The sequence below is a fragment of the Megalops cyprinoides genome, chromosome 12 (assembly GCF_013368585.1).
Source record: "Megalops cyprinoides isolate fMegCyp1 chromosome 12, fMegCyp1.pri, whole genome shotgun sequence".
NCBI lineage: Eukaryota > Metazoa > Chordata > Actinopteri > Elopiformes > Megalopidae > Megalops > Megalops cyprinoides.
In genome coordinates, this window is record NC_050594.1 from 26,131,638 (window position 1) to 26,151,249 (window position 19,612).

Genomic DNA, 19,612 nt, shown 5'->3' on the forward strand with positions numbered 1-19,612 from the left:
TTAGTGGTGTCAGCGTTCCCATGCCAGGCATTTCATTTACTGCACAAAACAATGAGCGCAGTGTGATGGATGACCTCCACTCGGCCAAATCTGTCCCCCCTATCTCTGCCTCTGCGGAGCCTGTTTATGAGAGACCGCTCCACAAGGAGGGCTGGATGACCCACCAGTCCTTCCTGAGGACCTCCACCTGCACCACTGACCTTCCGGAGTACCCAGAGGGAGTCACGAGGGAATAAAGGCTCACATTCACTTCAACAGACTTGAACCACTGTACCAGACACAACGACAGGCAACTGGTCCTTCTGTGTGTTTCCACACACGTGCATTTCACTGCTGCGGCAAGGGCACTACCCATCCATAACAAAAGCCTCACTTCAGCCAAAGTCAACAGCAATCATGCAAACTGTATGTGACTGTACGAGTTTCAACACAATCATTAATTTCAACACAATCACTGGCAAAGTAAGACATGGACGTTATTTTTGCTGATTTGTAGGGATTTCTGACAAAACTGTTGATGGACCATTATAAATCCAAGCTTTGCTATTTTTTTACACTACCAGCAGAAAAGCTGTTTGGCAGAGCTAAAGGCAACATTATTGTTGATCTCTGGTGTATCCAGCAAGCTGTATTTACATAAGGATAGCTGATATAGCTAACAGTGTAGTAAGGTCTATTGAAGGGTAGAGTCAGAATGTTATTCAGGCATGCAGGACTGTGTTAAATTGTGTTAAGGCATCAGTGTGATCTTGATATGGTGCACCTATCACAAGTTCTTACTGAAACACAGCTTCGGTTTCCGTCTGACAGTTGGATGCTCTGACTGAGCCCTAAGTCTCTGTAAGAACGGATTCTCCAGACAGTATGCCTGCCAGCTGACAGCTCTGGGCCTATGCTGTCAGATCAGTCATGCTTCTCCCCAACACCTTCACTAACTTTCTCTCTGTCTCTCTCATACATGCATGCATACACACACACACACACACACACACACACACACACACACACACACACACACACACACACACACACAAGAAGCATTTAACTGACCATCAGGATCCCCACCCATTTTAATGTCAACACGACCAGCAGGAAAAACCATAGATCATGCCCTGACCATGCGGTTTCAGCAAAGTTTCCACAGTTTCCACACAGGTACCGTAATGAGTAATGACAGAAGGACTGAACCACTGCATGACGCCGCCGCCGTCTTTTGAACTTAACATGTTTTGACTCGTTGTGGATGCGGCGTGGTACATTAGCTACAACAGCCCCACTGTGGCTCAGTTCAAGTGTATGGGAGAGACGCTCAGTTTAGCGGGAGCGTTCTTGTCACTTGTAAGCAAACGCTGAGGGACAAACACGTAATACCAGTTTCGACAGACTGTAACAGCACTCAGTATGACGACTTTGAAAAAGACTAAATCCCCTGAAAGTCTTTCAGGACTGCCAATATGATGCACAAAAACACCCTTCCTCTGCCCCTCAGATGCTGGTGGTGATGGGAGTGTTTGAAGTGACGCCTTTATGCGCACTGCATAAGTCGCTCTGGATAAGAGCATCTGCTAAATGATCAAAAGGCAAATGTAAATGAACACAGTGCGCTTATGAGCTATGCAGAGACTACTGGTAAAAAGGCCCTCATATCAAGGCGCAGCTTGTATTCCTGCTACTTATCCTACAGACAAACACCCCCTAAACGTAAAGCCTTTTCCATTTAATTTAGAAAGAGGCAGCTGTAACTGGAACCGAAGACTACTTCAGTCATAAGGCAGCTGGATGCCACAGGGTGTGCCGCATCTCTGAAGCTCAGGCTGAAGCTCAGGCTGAAGCTGCGCGGCCCCTTCCTTTGTTCCCTTTGTGTGCTTCCCTCGCTCGGCGTTAGCTGCGCGGGCGTGCAGACGCCCCGGCGCACTCAGACGGCCCGCGTGCAGCGGCATATTTCCCCGCGCATTCATCACGGACGCTGCGAGACCCGCAGGCCCGCCGGGGCGCTGGGAATAGAGAAAGCTCTTTCTGCTTGACAGGAACGTGTAAGTGCTTCCTCGCTCCGCCAGGTTATTTTTGGAAAGCTTCCCCGGCATTATGTCTCTCTTTACAGGAAGTCTTGGAGGAGGCGCGAGGCGAGTCTTTCCCAGCTCCGCCCAGAACGTGCTGGGATCGGATAAACTGAGAGGCATCAGGGAGCGTAACTGTATGTAATGTACATACTCCCAAAATATATGCTCAATGACGTGTTGTAGCTGACACCTTCCTTACGTTTGTGATAAAGGTTTTGCATAAACTGAAGAACAGACCTTTCACGATTATATGTAGTGTGCTGTCCACACGGTTGAGTATGTGCTCTGACTGCCATACCAACGAGCCTGGCTCTTTGGCGTCATGTGCACTAGGGTCCAAAATTATTGGGACACCTGGGCATTTTGTGGTTAAGTGTGGATGTGTCCATGTAGCTATTAGTTTTATCACTCGAACCTAATTTATGATGTGGCGAAAACAGTTACATGTTTTGGCAACTATTAACATTTTCAAAACATCTCATTATGTGGTTGGCAGACGATTGCTTGATGACTAGCCTTATTTCCAACATTTTAATAATATGTGTGACATTAATTCTGCCAAACAAACTGACAATTCCATGACATTAACTTAATTTTCAAAAGGTACCTACATACTTATTGAGTGCAGACAAGTGAACAAAAATGGCCATCACTTCAATTAGGCCTGATTGAACGTTGCCCTGCCCCCTAAATGAACACTCATACTGAAGCCTATATAAACCTAACAAGGTTGGAACATGGTCACAGAAGATGAAGCTGAAATTGACATTGACATAAATATGACTTTTCCCAATGTCTGATGGAATATGCAGCAAAAATATTGTGTGTTTTCAGAAAAAAAAGTGAGTGTCCCAATAATTTTGGACTCCAGTGTATATGCACATATGCACACAAAGGTCTGCAGTGACGGCTATGCTATTTCAGCGTTCAGCTGGATTGTGAGTGCTCTGCTGTACAGCAGGAGAGAGGCGACTTGAAGGGGTTTAATTACAGATGCATGCCATCTGGCAGAGGATTTGTCACAGCGCAGAGCGTCAGCGTGCGTGTTCACACACTGACAGGCCCGGGTGCGTCATCACAGAGCGTCACGCGCAGGCCAGGTTTGGCCACGGGGTCCCCTGTGAGCGCGGCGGCCGACGCCCACAGGCCGCGGGGGCGCCTCTCTCCTCCCGGGGCGGGGCGAGGGGATGCCGAGCGGGGCGGGTGTCCGAGCGACGCTGCGGGCGCGGGGTCAGGGAGGGCTGTCGCTTTGCGCGCCGTGGCTTAGCGCCGCACGGGACTCTAATTCCGCTGATCTGTTTGCACAGACCCGTGGAGAGGGCTTTAGCACTGAGAGGAGGGCAGATATCCATGGCACCGCACCACGCCAGTCACCCACGGCACGCTCAGTCAAGAGCCTGACACTCGCTGACAAACCAATCCCATCATACTCCAAAGAGGCGCTAAAGGACAGCTCTACGGGTTTACTGGAGCCAAGTGCCAGCTGCTAATAGGTTCAGCTTTATTGCATTATGCAATGCTGGCAACTGCCTTCCACATTACTCCTCAGAAATATGCCACTGATTTACACACAAAAAGCTGGAGTTTTACCTTTTGAAGTCAATGTATCAAACAACGATGAGCTGCCCCCTGTAAGACAGAGAAAAAAGAGGTTAAAACGAGCACAATCCTTTAATCTGCTTATTATGGCATGAGATGATGAATGCAGACAGAAATACAAGTATTATTTTACATTTTTTGTTGAGTTTCTTTCTTCTTTGCCAAAGGTTGGGGATTCCATTAGATGTACCATCTGCTGTAATACACAGTGATGAACCAGGACAGCCAAATCTGTGTCTGCTTTTCACAGCACATTAACACCAGGTCAAATTCTGCATAATGTCAGAAAAAAGCCTATGACACTTGTCCTGTGTGACAAATGTTACCATTCAAACCCATTCTAGAAGTCATATTTGTAAAGAGGAGGCCTTTCATGAACTGTGACTATATATCTGAGCAGAGCAAGGTCAGAGTCAGCTAATACTCCATTCACATTAACCATTCAGTATATGGCCTGATAGACAAAAAGTCTAGGCATAAATGTGATAGTGAAAGTCATCCTTTTAGAATGGCTGGAACAGGCTCTTTGTGCCCAGTAGCTGCAGCATGTACTTCCTGGTCATGGTGCAACACCACAAATATTATTTACCTTGTTCACATTTGTAGGTGAAATTGGTAACACCTCAAATCAGAGTGCATTTCCACACTGTCACTAACCACGTTGACACCTGGGTGACTCTTCCGTTTTCTTCCTTACTTAAGTGTTCCTGGAATTATCCCTGTGACAAGTCGTCTTGGGCCAGAATTAATGAGAAAGCAGCTTCGGTCATTTCTGCAAACACCCTTTAGACAAAAGGAGTAAAGGCCTACCTATGTGAAGCTAACTGAGCTTCCCCTATATATACTCAACTTTAACTGTTGAACAATAGATCTCACTTACAGCTCTCTGGTGATTATCCAGAAATGTCTCATTTTTGATCATCCATTTCAAATATAAAGGCACCAAGTGACAGGCTCAGACATTCCAGGGGCCAAGGAGCACAATTAACGCAAATCTAAATGTCAGCCATCTCATTATATCGCATACCTGTCACATTTGCACTTCAGCTGCCCACAGCACTATGTTTTATGAGTTCATCGGGAAGCTGTTTTCACTTCTTTACAGAGCCACGCTGATGGTTTTGCCGTGTCGTCCTACACTAATTACGCTAATGTCATGTCACAAGCGGATAGCGTAGGAGCTCGCCGTTCCTCTCGTTCGCGGTCAGAGATTACAGCGCAATGGCCGCCCGCTTTGTCTGAAACAAAACCGAAATGTCACGGGCCCTCGGCAGAGTTCCGCGGGGATGAGAGGAGCGGGGGACGCCTGCGGGCTGAATGTCACAGTGACCGTTTGTTCCGATCCATCTCTCTCTCCGTCCCTCTCTCCCCCGGTTCGCTGGGTGTGGGGCTCCCTGTTTCCAGATGGCTGTGCTGGAAAGGCGGTAGCACTGCTTCACTAATGGGGGAGGAGTATGCGTCTCTCATCATTCATAAATGCCTATTGTTTTATGGCCTTCTTCCAGCTTGATGACAGTGGGGGCCCTGGGCAGAAGGGAAGATTGACGGAGAGAGAGACACACGGTCGCAGGAGCCTCCTCTCACTGTGAGTGAAAAAAGTCACACATCTCTCATCCTCCTCACCGGTTGCCACGGTATCTACAGTGCAAGAACAGGTACAGCTGCACAGATCCAGAAAAGCGCCACCTCAGAGACAGAGAATATTCTCCAAACATAAGGAAACTGTAGGGGACAGAACTCTTCCTACCTACCCTACAATGATAAATGTGTAAAATACTGTTTGTCCGTTGGCTATGCTGTGTGAGCGTGAAAGGCTATTGTATCTCTCAGTGTGCAATGAGCAGCACTCCAGCATTGGCTTCAGTGGGTGACCAAAGTATGGTACAACATGATACAACACAGCTTTGCTTCCTGGTTCTGTAAGACAGGGCATCTTAACAGAGGCAAAGACACAATCTTTCCTTATCTTGATATGGACAGATGAACACTACCAGTGAAATCTTAATCCAGGAAAAAGACACTTACTACATCTTAGAATCTCTTAACAGAAGGACAAGAAACGGAGACAGAGCACAGCGCCTCAGACATCACTCATCATGTTATGAAATGGGAGTCAAGAAACCCGAGGCAACATGAGTTCCACTTGAAAAAAGCTGCTGAACCGGAGTCATCCTCGTCTCTTAGCACCGCCTCTAACACTCTAGAAGGGCACAAGACTAGAAAAGCATCACGGCTGATATTTCATTTCTTAGCGTTACAAGTTGTCTGGATGCAGGAAGGATCAATAAGCTTTTACTCTGTGGAAATGATATGAGGTGAGTTTTTTAACACTACTACTCTAATTCAATAAGCGGAGTTGAAGTCAGCAGTCCTGGGGAGGAGAGAGCGACTCCTCTGGAACGCTGGGAGGCTGTGGGTGCACAGTGCACGGTGCACCGTGGGCCCACTACTCCAGCTTCATCAGAAACCTTTCTGCAAGTTATTTTTGCCAGCAAAACCTCTGTTATAGAGAATCACTGGCTTAGAAGCAGTGCACTCAAGTGTTTAATGAGGGGAAAGCCTGCCCTTTGCTGTTGATAGCAAGACTGACAGTCAGACCGTGACCCAGCTGACCAAAAATTAAGCTCCGCCACCCAGGGATAGACTTGTATTCACTCAGACTATAACTGCCATACTTTCACAGCCGCACAGGGCAGGGGTTGTGAGTGTTGTCTCCCCTAGTCCACAGCTCGTCTCCTGCACTGTCTCACTCTGTGCGACTGCAGCAGAAATTAAATAGAACATCCCATGCCTCCCAGTGTTGATTTAACTCAACCCTGCTGAGATGCTTTCAGTGGGAAGGCAACCAGGATAAACTGTTTTTTCTACATTTTTCTATTAGAATAAAAGTTTTAACTCCTGAAAGGCACAGGGTTTCTTCAGCTGAGCCAGAGGGCTGTCAGCACAGTCCTACTCAACATGATTAATTAGCATTCTAGATACAATATGTCCCTAAAGCAACACCACACGTATTATCGCTCAAGTTGAAAATGCTTGCAACTGTGGGCAGCATCTGTGAGGGGTGACGTGTACACTTCCAAAATCGCTGTTAGCATGAGGAGTACTGGAACGGCACACAGCTTCAGGAACTGAAGGGAACATTCTTTCTGAGTGAGGGCAAAGCTGAGACACCTTAATGATATACACTTCAGGCGTACAGAGCTATTGAGTACTGTGCTGACAATAGCAGAGCTCGGCTGTTTATAACAGTCAGTGATCAATGTCTATGAAAAAGACTCTCCAGACTGTCGTGGGGGGGGGGGGGGGGGGCAGAAAAATGAGGGCCCTGGGACCTGCTACAGCAGCATCCTTTCTTTCTTCCTCTCACAGCTCTCTGCTCTCACATGTGTACAGCACTCTGTCTTAAGACCACAGTGTGCCCACCATGTCATGGCAGATTAATTCTCAGCAAGTCACACCAGGCATGGATTGGGGCAGCCTGGTTTACCCTTCACTTTTTCTACAGTTATCCACAGAGCGATTGCTGCCGTTTGCAGTCTGAAAGCATTCTTCAGCAAGCACATCTCGGCAATCTGTCTGCTTGCATCTTCACACATTTCTCTGTCTCCCATTGTGAGTGTAAAATCTTGTTTCTCTACAGAAGAGCAAAAACAGGCAAAACTCTACGAGCATGAATTCAGTTCAGTTCAGTTTAACAATGACAAAATGGCTCTGTCATACACTGGGTGAAGTTTAAATAATGGGTCAAAGGACATGTGCATGTTTGTTAACTGTACACTTCACCACACAGCTAACACTTTCATAACCGACCTTCTGCATCACAGCACATCTCAAGTATTGCTTCCAAAATGGATGGGGAAATACTGGACTTTGTGCTGGTCTAAAAACTGGCTAGATATTCTGGATACGCATATATACTAAATGTTGGGTTTAAAATTTTTACAATTCATGAACATTTCTTCGGGGAAAGTGAATCGCATTTCCCATCACTTAAGAAATGAAATTACATCTTAAGCCAAAATGTAGAAAATGGAGCTATGTGGAAATTTAATTTCTGTGAGAGAATATTACAAAATTTCATCTGCTGATGAAAAGAAAATGGAATCACTGTATTAATCACTGTAAGGCAGTGTTTCTCAACCCTCTCCTGGAGGACCCCCTGCCCTGCACGTTTTAGATCTCTCCCTGCTCCAACACAGCTGATTCAAATCATCAGTTTGTTATTAAGCAGCTTCAGGAGTTCATAACGAGTTGATCATTTGAATCAGCTGTGTTGGAGCAGGGAGAGATCTAAAACATGCAGGGCAGGGGGTCCTCCAGGAGAGGGTTGAGAAACACTGCTGTAAGGTATCACATAGATCACAAAGATTCCATCAGCGTGAATTAGGTTATGAAGGCTAATGTAACTTCCCAGATAAGAAAAGGAACTTTTCTTGTTGCCTGTATTCCAGTCTGTCACTCCAGATTAGAGCAAACCACACATAATAAATCTTGATTTACAAATCACTTTGTGTTAATTGACGACGTATGCTTATTGCACTGATCTGCAGGATATCTGTTTTACTTTAGCACCTTTCATCAGTCTATGACAAAGGTAAATACACAAAAATCATTCTTAAGTTTTTACCTCACAGACGTATCACTTTAAAGATTGCGCAAATAGGAACAATGGACAATTAAAGCATTCAAAAGAGAAAACTACCAGGAGACCCTAGTTCAGCATTCCAAAGGGAACAGCAAGCTTAATAACAACAATGAAGAGTGGATGTCTGTGTACTTCATTCTTTACAGCTCGACAGCCTTTCCGGTGCGGACCCTGGGATATACAGCAGTGTCTTTCAGAAGCAATAAATACACTTTCCTGTTCCCTTACCTGCTGGGAATGGCCCTTCAGTTCTGTGAAGCCCTGAGCTGCAGTGGAGGGGGTTTATAATTATGCAGCACATGTGGCATTCAGTCATCAATAACATCACTGCCCCTCAGTGTAAGGTGCTCCAGGGGAGCCTCCACAAGGTCGCTGGAAAAACGTATGTGCTGGCAACCACAACCAGTGAGGGGGGGATGCTACAGGACACACTAAATATTACACTGACATCTGACAGCAGAAACAGTCAGTAAAAAGGGCATCTTAAAGGAAGGGATACTGAGCTCTCACTCAGACCTATTATTTAATGTGGATGCCTTGAGCAGTTGGGAAAAAAGCCATTCTTTGCTTTGGAGCATTTTTGAGATTGCAGTGTGAATGTTACTTGGGTTGCGAATGGGCTGAATCTTATCGCTAACATTTTATCAGGGAAGCTGTGGTCATTTTCAAAGATAGGTTTGGTTTTTCCATTTCATGCTTTTAAGGATATACTGTGCTTTTCTGTCTGGTTTTCTTAATATTGACTTGCCTTCGCCATTTGTTGAGCTACAAAAAATCTGACACATAACATCGTAATGTAATGCCCTACAAAAGTTAATTTATTTTCTTTACATACGAAAATTTATTTAATTTATTTAATATTTAATTATGTATTTTTCATGTTACATTAACACGCTTAAAAATTCAGAAACTGTAAACACAAGCAAAACCCGACAAAGACCACCTGAAATTATTTAAATCAGTACTTACAGAATAAATTTCAAAAAAATAACTAAATGTAAAAACAACTGCGTACTACATAAACGTGTATAAGGGAAAAAAATTGCCTCTATGCACATAACCACATTATCAAGAGACTTTAGTTTGTGTCTGACATGCAGCTCATAAAGCGCTTTTTATTTCTGGTGAAACTATGTGAACCCCTGGGTGCTCTGATCAAAGACAACAAAGCAGGCTGCCAGAATGCCCCGTGCCAGTGAACCTCTGTGAAAATGACATACACTGTCCACACTGCTGTAAGGACTGCCTGAAGCCTTTGTTCTGCTATCCCGGTTACCCAAGGAGACGAGACTAATTTCACTAGCTCCAATAAGGAAGGCGAAACGTCAACCGGCGATGAGAAGCAGTGAACTGATCCTACAGTCAGAGGAACTTTTTTCCAATAGGTTCAGAGGTAATTGTATAACAGCAGATCTAAGTCCCTCTGAAGAGAGTTTTCATGCAGTCCAATAATCTTTATTTTATAGAAGTCCACTTCAGCTTGTTAAAAATATTTCACCTTCATGGCCCAAGGTAGGATGTTGGTATATTTCCACCTATACTGAAATGGACTGGGGCTTGCGCATCATGAGCAGCAAATTTGAAAAGGCCCAACCAGGGCCTTTTTGCAAGATTTTTGGCTTAATTTCAAAGTCACTATGAAACAAATAAATGGTGAGTTGAGACAGACGCCATAATAAATGATGCCCCTTTCACACTGAAGAAGCTATGCTCCATTATATTCTTGTGAATATCATCCCCAGTCATTTCCCTGAACAGCGTTAAAAATTCAGGGATTCAGCTGATGTGGCTGTAGAGAGAATGCTTTGCTAGAGAAGGCCACCCAGGGCCATCCACAGACATCCAGAGCAGCAGCTCAGCCCACTGAGACAGTACAGCACACTAACAGAGCACAGGAGAGGCCATCTCAGGGCTGTACTGATGTAGATATGAAAGCCAAGCAGGTGGTGTAGCCAATTTTTGTGCCTTGGTACATTATGTGTAACATGATAATCATGTATCCCAGGCAGTGGAATTCCACATCCGCTGCAAGGTCTTTGTAAACACAATAATAATAATAAAAAGAAGAAGAAAAATAAGAATAAGAATAATAAGAATAAGAATAATAAAATGATGATATCTTTATTTTTTATAGCATTTTTCATAAACAGAATGCACCTCGAAGTGCTTCTAAATCGGCAGTCTTCTTTAATTTAAGATGCATATCTGCATTTTAAGTACGAGGCTCCTATCCTTGCCAGCTTAAGTAACATATTGACAGAGCTGGAATGGCTTGTGGAGAGTGAACAAGTCCCTGAGCAGGGAAAAAAGGCAAAGAGAGGAATTTCGAACGCGAGCTTATGAATATTTCAGCGGAGACGTGAATGAATAGCGAGAGCACGAGGCTCTTGCTGCGTTCCAGATGAACGGCACACCCTGTCTCTCTCCGCGCTCAAAACAGCTGCACAAGCATTATCGAGGAACGCCGCTTGCAGACGGGGGCGCGGAGGCCGCTGTTGCGCAGCTGTGCGCGGACGGTAATCTGCGGGGACAGGTACGAGGGGATTACCTGCGGCGCTCGCCGAGGCGGCCCTTGCGTGCCCCGCAGGGCCCCGAGCTGAGGGCGCGAGCGCGGGCGGCAGCGTCACTGTGGAAAAACACTGCTAGAGGACTCGGCCTACACGGCCTCTCTCTCAAGGGGCCGGGCCTACCACAAGGGAGCCACAAATGACACAGCACGGGCAAACGCGAGCTCCTGTTCGCTCTGTGACGAGGCCATAGTGGAGGCTTACAAGATGAAGACATCGTGACTTATTCTGAAGTATGACTGTCGATGATACCATCGTGACATCTATATTTGCATTTCATCATTCAGCAGGTGCTCTCATCCACAGGGGCAAACAAGATACGAGTACAAAGTGCATCGGATACAGTGGAATGAAAGACTATATGATAATGCTGACAAGGTTTAAACGTGCATCAGCCTAACAGTCCTGGAGCAGCCAGTGCATATATGCTTCAGCACAGGGGTTGAATACAAGACACTCTATAGTACTACTACAGTGCCTAACAGAAAGGTTACAACATTACATTGTATTACATTCATTCAGCAGATGCTCTTAAACAGAGCGACTTCCAGCACAATAGAGCTTAAGTATATCCATTTGAGTTGAATGAGCAACAGTGTCAGACCAGGCTAACAACACCCCCAGACCGGTGATTGTGAGCACAACACTATTCAAGCACTACCATAAGTTAACTTGTGCAAACTGACTAGACAAGGGAAGCCAAGTATACAACCACACAGTACCACAACAGTCCCTGCAGTAAAACATGAACATACAGTACAATTACACAAAAGGGGAAAGGGAGCTCATGCCAAATGTACATGGGCCAAGGTCAAGTCTGGAGAAACAGTTCCTCAGTCTGTGACATAAGATAACCAGCCACTGACTCTGCCACTCTGACCACACCTGGGACCTTATTCCACTTCACTGGGGCCAGAAGAGAGGATGCGCCTGGTACATCCGGCTACAAAGGAGAGGGACAGCCAGGCATCCTGAAGCTGCAGAACGGAACAGCATGGCCGGTGTGTGAGGCCTGATGATGCACCGCTATAATGCTGTAACATATCAATGTTTATTTAATGAGCAGCGGATGGAGATCTACATCAGGAGACGCTGCCAAAACAACATATAAATATAGCCCAAGGACTAGAGCTGAAGGCTCACTGAGCACCAGGCAGCGGTCGATAAGACTACGTGGCTGCATTTTAAGGAGCCCTGTCTGCCTTACCCCTTCATCAAGTAACAACTACGTACAGCACATCCTTTCCAAACAGTGATAACAGTGCCAGCGGTATTTGGCATGATTGGTGAAATAGAAGGTTTGACACATTGTACTAAGCTGGTACTGACCCTTACACATAGTACGTCAAAAAGCAGAAACTGCATGTTCCCCCTTAGCAGTGTGGAATATTGTGTGACCAAATCTGTGTCTTTTTACATGTTCTTGCAGTCTGTGCATATTCACCTGTTTTTGGTTGAACCTTGCCTGACCCAGGCCTTATATGGTCGGATTGCAAAAAACACAATCCTATGCGAAACAGGTGATCGGCATGCACGTGCAGGTTAAGTATTTTTAGCACAAAGCTGTTGCGTAAGCCCACTAGATAGGAGGCGCTGTGTGGGCAAGAGCACAGAGACAGAACGTGCGGTGAAGAACTGAGCACACCACCACAGGAAGCCGTGCTCATAATCTTCTTATTTAGTCTCCTCTTTGTCTTGAAACCCTGCACTGAGCGTCCATTCACCTGCCTCTCAATCTGAATCGGTCAGACAGCCTGTTAACTGCCGCGTTATCACAGCACAGTCAACACGGGAGTCAGATTGACGCTGTTGACAGCATTGTTAGGGGGATGGGTTTACAAGCCTAGGCGTTATATGTTCTGTGTACATTGGTTCCTCTGCGTGGCGGCTGCTAGGGAGTGTACATACCACTGTGTCTCTTCACTATCTGCATACTGATCTCATCCAGACAGCCGGGCCAAGGCAGGAAACAAGTATTCTAAATCACACATGCAGTCTTGAGGAAATTATATGGACATACAACAAAAAAGAAATATGGGCTGCTGCCTCAAAAACCTTTTATAATCATTTCAGCGGCGGGGATCTTATTAAGGGACAGGATCTTACTATATTGACAAAAGAATCACAAATAGTCTATCATAAAAAATGTTGTGAGCGAACAACCTCCATATGTCTGAACAAAAGAAAAGCCACACTCACATGCAATAAATGTGTCTTCATCAAAGAGGGTTATTGCTACACCGATGTTCCTTTGGAAAAATCATGCGCACCACATTTCCTGCCATCATGATAAATCATACTTTACTTTACACTTCAATGAACACAGCAGTACTTTAATCCACGAGGGACAGACGTTCCTGTCACTGACAACTCTGCCATTCAAAACAGCATAGGCCTAGAGAGAAGTGAAATATCCTCCTTCTTGCTCTCGAGTCCCTTTCGCATCAAATGTAGCAGATAAAACCTGTGTCTATGAGATGTGGAACTGCCCACGCTGCTGTCACAAGACGACCTTCCCAAGTATTTAATGGATTGGTACATTTTACACAGAAATTGCCAGACCTGTGTAATTTGTCATATTCTGGAAGGGGAAAAACAAGCATAGAGTATTCTTTCAGAGTAGGCTAAGTCAAGAATGTGCTTGTTTTCAGAGCAGTGTACAAACTCGTTTGTGCTGTATGTTCTTGCCAATTTGCCTCAGCCACCGTCAGTATGATTCATTTTGAAGCTCACAGGAAGCAGCGTGTAAACTCCTCTTTTTCTGTGGGATTTAACGGCGACTGCAACCCTTTCTTTTTCTCCTGCTGGCAAACCCCATTAAATTCACCAGTGAATGTGGCATGTGCCTCGTGCACAGACATCACGTGCCGGCGCATCTGTCAGATGAATACCTGGGAATTTCACTGCACTTCAAAGTGTAAGGGGCCCGCTAAAGAAGTGTGAATTATGCTACGCAGAAAGCTGGGTGATTCCCAGGCACACAGTTAATGGGTTCACCCATTCAAACGAAGATAGCGGGAATCTGCTAATCAACTTGAAGTGTTTGGAAGTCAGTCTGAGGGGAGTTTTGGAGTTATGGGTCCTCTGTGGCCTAAGGGGGCGCTATTGAGATTCCTCTCAATGCTGATCTTCTGAAAATCTGAGCTACCCTTCAGGATGGGCTACTAACACAATGTGCACATGTGCTGTGTGTTTTTTGTTATCTGCACCTGTAATTTTGACCTACTCTCCTGAGCAAATGGTTCTGTGTGTTGACTCTAGTACTGAAAGACTCAATGCATCTTTCAGTATACTGTACATGAATTTAGTGACACTATAACAAATGCGGCACATTTTCATGAAAATAACATTTTAAATGTTTACTGCTGATGTAGCATAAAGTTCATTAAAACAGGTAACTGTGTGCACTAGTGGCAATTTTGATACCAAGGCACTGTTTTCATTCATTTTCAAATAATGAAGATGCCACGCTTTGATAATGCTGATAGAATTGTGACATTATATCTCAACTGAATGACCATTAACAGTATGTTGTTTTAGGGCGTACTCACACTAGGCCCGGTTGCCTTGTACCGTGCCTGAGCACGATTACCCCCCCTCCCCACTCCCCCGCTGGCCTGCGCTCACATTGCACTTAATGTTCCGGGCCCGAGCACGCTTACGTCATCACGATGCGACTTTCTGTGTTAAGCACGGTAACACACAGCCCTCTCACATGCCTTATAGTAGATTTATTGATTATGCAACGCAACGGTTTTCAGTGAATCATGCTGTTTGAGTTCCATGCTTGGGCATGGTTAGCAATCACACTAGATACGTACTGTGCCCGAGTCCAAATGAACCGTGCCCAAGCTCACCTCTTCAAACGGGCCCGGGCCCGGGCACGGAGCGATCACACTAATCAAACAAACTAGACTTTTGAGGTCAAACGTGCTCGGGCACAGTACGGATCGCCTAGTGTGACTACACCCTCAGATGCACAAACAGTCAACTGTCTCTGATTGTTAGTGAGAAAGTTATTTTTCCTGAAGATTATTTCTCTTATCTTTGGTGGTAGCTTCTTTTGATCAATTTTAATGTAGGTAGCTCTGAGCGCATATCTTATTTTATTAGATTGGTCTGATAGCCCATCCTGAGAACAGAGCTCAGGTTTTCAAATATTGGTATTCAGGTATATCGCAGTGCAACCTTGTTGTCTTTGAGCATGGTTAGATAGACCCTTGGAGACACAGCATACATATAAAATGAGTGTGGCTCCTGCAAAGTTAGCCTAGTTCATGCTCTTTCCAAGTCATCACACCGCAGGTGTGAAAAGCTCCAGGGAAGAACCCCAAGTAGAGCTGGTCAGGAGTGACAAACACCTGTCTGACACTGGTCAGACAGGAGGCAAGCGGCCAAAACACAATGGGCAGCATGAGCTGTCTGCAAACACAACAGTAACCGAATTAGGACTGAATGAGGAAATTCACCAAACGCACACTTACAGGCACATCTAGAGGCAATCGGTAAACAGTGAGAGATACTCTTTGACAGAGATACTCTTTGATACTCTTTGACAGATAGATAATCTTTGCTTTGTGAGCAATTCTTGATGTGAGTTAAAACACATGTCATATATCTACAGTACAGTATGTCTTCACTGCAGACTGGTCAATGATAACATTCCAAAAAACACTTTCATAAAACTTTCCCCACAACAGTTTAGTAATCCCTTTGCAGCAATTTAAAGGTCTGAACTGTGAGGAACACAGGGACATACACGTACAACTGACCAGATAATTAACCTTTATAATTGCATTTGTGAAGCCTCCTTCACTTCTATTCCATTAAAAAATGCCGGTGAGTTTAATTTAGAACATCTCTATTAAAGTACCAACACTTCTATTAGAAGACAGTTTTTCTCAAAGGTATATCAGGTTCTCACTATTTTGACAGATTGACTAGACAGATTTCAAGAATACAAGGCAAGAAGTTCATCTTAAAAAATAACAGCTTGTTTGTTTAAAGCATTGGGGTAAATGCAACATGAACAAAGCTGACAAAACATCATTTAATTCAGATAAGAGGCATCTAAACAGCCACAAATAAAAGCCAGAAAATGTGTGGCCACACAAGAAATGATATTTTTCCAAGAGGCACATAAATGGTTTTATCTATTTATGTCTGGCTAAAAAAGCCTGAACAATACTTTCATTTTTGTCAATAAAAACATGTCAAACATTCATTTATATCAGAAGCAGAGTCAGCTAAAAACCTCCATGGGAAACTAAATGTCATTGTGAAATCAGACCCGCTTTGGCATAACATACTTAGATTTCATTTAAGTTCTGCATACGGCCAACATTCCTTCAACTGAGATATTCACCAGGCAGAATTTCACATCTTAAACCATTTCATATGCTATTAATCAAATAATATATCTTTTGTGATATTTCTCTACTGAGACTTCCACTGACATTTTTGTAACTTTTCACTGGCACATGAAGCAGGCAAACTTACAGTCAAGCTAAACTGTTTTGCATTATGTAAATGCCCTGTGAGATCTGTGGGAAATGTATGTGCATTGTTTTTTCAAAATTTTCTAAATTACTTTCATGTCATCTGTTGTACAGAATGCTGAACTACCTGCTGAATATGAGCATAGTACAACCGTTGTGACACCTTGCATGGTGAATGGGGGTGCTGATCAGTTTTCCTATTTAACTTCGAAATGTCTTCTCTTTGCTTTACGTTTTGTTTCTGTGAAGTCAATGGGACCCCCATTGGCTGTGTCGGGGATTATGCCATTCTGAAAACATGACTGAGGAAGACTGGTGGTTTAGCAAAAAACAAGTAGGTAGAACTAATACACACCTCAGCTGAAGTCCATTGTAAAGCTCAACATAAAGAGGAGAAACGTTGACAGGAAAATAACCTGCTCCTTTTTCTCCAGCCAAACACCCTAATCAGCCTCAGATGTGAAGGAGCACAATCACGTGCCCTTTGTCCTTCGACCCACTGAGCATCCAACAGCCCCCATCCCCCCTCTGCACGCCACTCTTCACTCAAAAAATGCCAACTGTGACCCACTTACGTAAACTTAAGCATTTATTCTCCACCTTTGAGCTGAGTGTTTGTGCCAGAGAGTGACTGCTATTGTATACGTTGCTTCCAGGCTATGTTTTCCATCATCACAGTACGATAAGGAATCTTACCCTGCTTTCCAGAACGGTTCGACTGAAAGATTCAGTAAGATAAATTATTTAACTGTTAGGCTAATGCACTTTAAAGAGCTCGCGTTTCTCGCGGTTGTCTATGAACAAGAAAAGAGGCGTTCTCTGCAGTGGCATTGACTGACAACCCCATTCAGCGACATAAATAACACACGATTACACTCTACAGTGTGTCAAACTTTCCATCTGAAATATGTTTAAGCTATTTGTTTCATGGGTGTTCAATACTCGATTATGGCGTCAGATCAACACTAATTACTGATCACACTCGTCCTACGGGCGCTGTCCAATTATTATGAAGTATATTTACATAAGGTGTGTTTAACACCTTATAACAAAGAGAAACTATTATCTTCATCGTTTTTGCTCACTCATTAACAAAAAGAAATTGGATGAAAAACTACGAATACAACGATTTCTTCAAAAAGTTATTCTGAACTCACAGGGGAAAAACTGAATTTACAGCACATTTCCATCGGCAACAAGGCCATCCTAAATAATAATAATAAAAAACGCTAATGCAAATTCAGCTTGATGTATGTCACGTAATTGCATCTTTCATGATTAGCATTTGTGGATTTTGCTCGCAATTAATTCTGTAAATGTGTCAAAATAAACATGTCCACATTTTGCAAGGGAGCGACTCTCAACAGGAAATTTCGGTATACCAGGTCAGTTATCGAAATGTCACTAACGTTTACGTTAACTAGATAGTTAATTAGATATTAATATTATTATTATTATATTATTAATATTAATATTAACTATACTCTCTGGCTAGCAAGATTTCTAACGTTAACTAGGTAGCAGTTTAGTTTTAAACAATGTGATAAAGTAGCACTAGTACCTTCAACTGTACTAAGAATCATTACATGTACTGTAATGTTTTCGGGAGAAACATTCACATCAGCACACAATCATCTTGTATCGTATCTTGCAACCTAACACTGGGACAGTGGCACCACAAGATTTACCTTAGCTTGCTAGTTCATATCAGCTAACTAGATCGAGCTTTCTATTTGGTTACTAGGTAGCTAATGTGCGATAGAATTAAGGTGAAGAGGCTGGACATCCAGTTCTGCTGCAGCTAGCTATGTTAACGTGGCAAGTTAACCTCACAACTGCAACAGCTAGCTACAATATAACTCAACCTTGATCAGTAAGTAAGCTAGCTAGTTAAGTATTGTGAGTTTTATTAACTACAGAACTAACGTTAAGTTAGCTAAGTAAGAAGAGAGCATGATACACACATAACTCATATTAGACACCGGAGCGATAGCAGTGACGGCGGTTGTAAGTTTGTTTGACTGAAAATTGGTTACATTCCAAACTAGCATGCCATCCAACTTTATTCAATTTCTGAAAACGCAAGCGCCAAATGGGGTAGCTAACGTTAGCTACACTAATGCAGACTAACTAGTTACCCAGTTAGCTGGTACTGGCAATAAAAGCACAGGATGCTACTTTGTGTTCATAGCTATGTATCCCTAGGACAACACGTCGTTATACACCATCGGTAGGTAGCTTATGTTATAACTTAGCCACCTGTCAGGAGTATTTTATTTGGCAGTATAAGCCATCCTGCTTTACCTGTAGATGCAGTTTCCATGGCAACAAGGGGCCGTTGCCGATTGCTCTCCGGTTCATAGAGGCATTGTTGTTTCTGTTCGGTGGTCTCATCCTCCCAGTTTTTTTCCAGTAATTCATCTCTCCGATCGTTGAACCGGGGTACCGTGCTCCCGAAGCGATCTATCTTCTCAAAATCCTCCCCAAACCAGCTCGCCTCCGAACCTGGCTCCTCACTGGGTTTCACGGACATGCTAGTTGAGGATTCGGTAGCTCAAAGAGATAGCTAGCGAGCTAGCAATCTAGCTGACAAGACCCTGAACAAAGAGGTTTTTTCAAAGGAATGAAAAATAAAATCCCACAAAAAACACTGCTGGCTCCACGAATTCAATTCTAAGTTACTGTTATGAAACGTCTTGCCAAGGCTATGCACTCCGGCGGGTAGAGGAATACGCATGTGAAAATGGCTTGTTTAGTTCAATGTTTCGATGGTGACGTCATTCTATCTGTGTGGCTTATGGTAGGCAAGGATTTGGGACGGAAAGTAACATTCTGTTAACCGTTTGTAGTAGGATTCACTACCCAATGGAGACAAGATAATAATATTTAAACTGGTCAAATGTTGCAAATTGTATTATTTGTCTAAAGCGCAACTGAGCCTATATGTCAATATTTACACAAACACAGTCATTTATTTATTTCAGCATAGCTTCGATAGTAAATAAGGAACAGGAATGCCTCATATTCACCAAGAAGAAAAAGTGTATTCAGTTGATCTGTCATCTTATTCTGGACACTAGTTTATATTACATATTAAATTTGAGTTGTATTTTGTAGATATTTAATAAGGAAGTTAAATGATATTTAAATGAATGCATATTGTAGCGAACAATATGTCCCTAAAACCTAGGTATTATTCTTAAATGACAGAATAACATCTTCTGATTCTGCACAGAACGCAGA

General features: G+C 43.7%; 1 protein-coding gene across 1 annotated transcript in view; it reads right to left on the bottom strand.

The window, feature by feature from the left end:
• rtn1a (reticulon 1a) overlaps positions 1–19,142 on the bottom strand; it is a 56,831-nt gene extending 37,689 nt beyond the window's left edge. Inside the window, exons 1-2 of the mRNA XM_036541627.1 lie at positions 18,674–19,142; positions 3,651–3,689 (exon numbers count right to left, since the gene is read on the bottom strand). Coding sequence (XP_036397520.1) covers positions 3,651–3,689; positions 18,674–18,902 — 268 coding nt within the window. The 5' untranslated portion in view covers positions 18,903–19,142. The remainder of the gene's footprint in view (positions 1–3,650; positions 3,690–18,673) is intronic.
• Between the last annotated feature and the right edge of the window lie 470 nt (positions 19,143–19,612).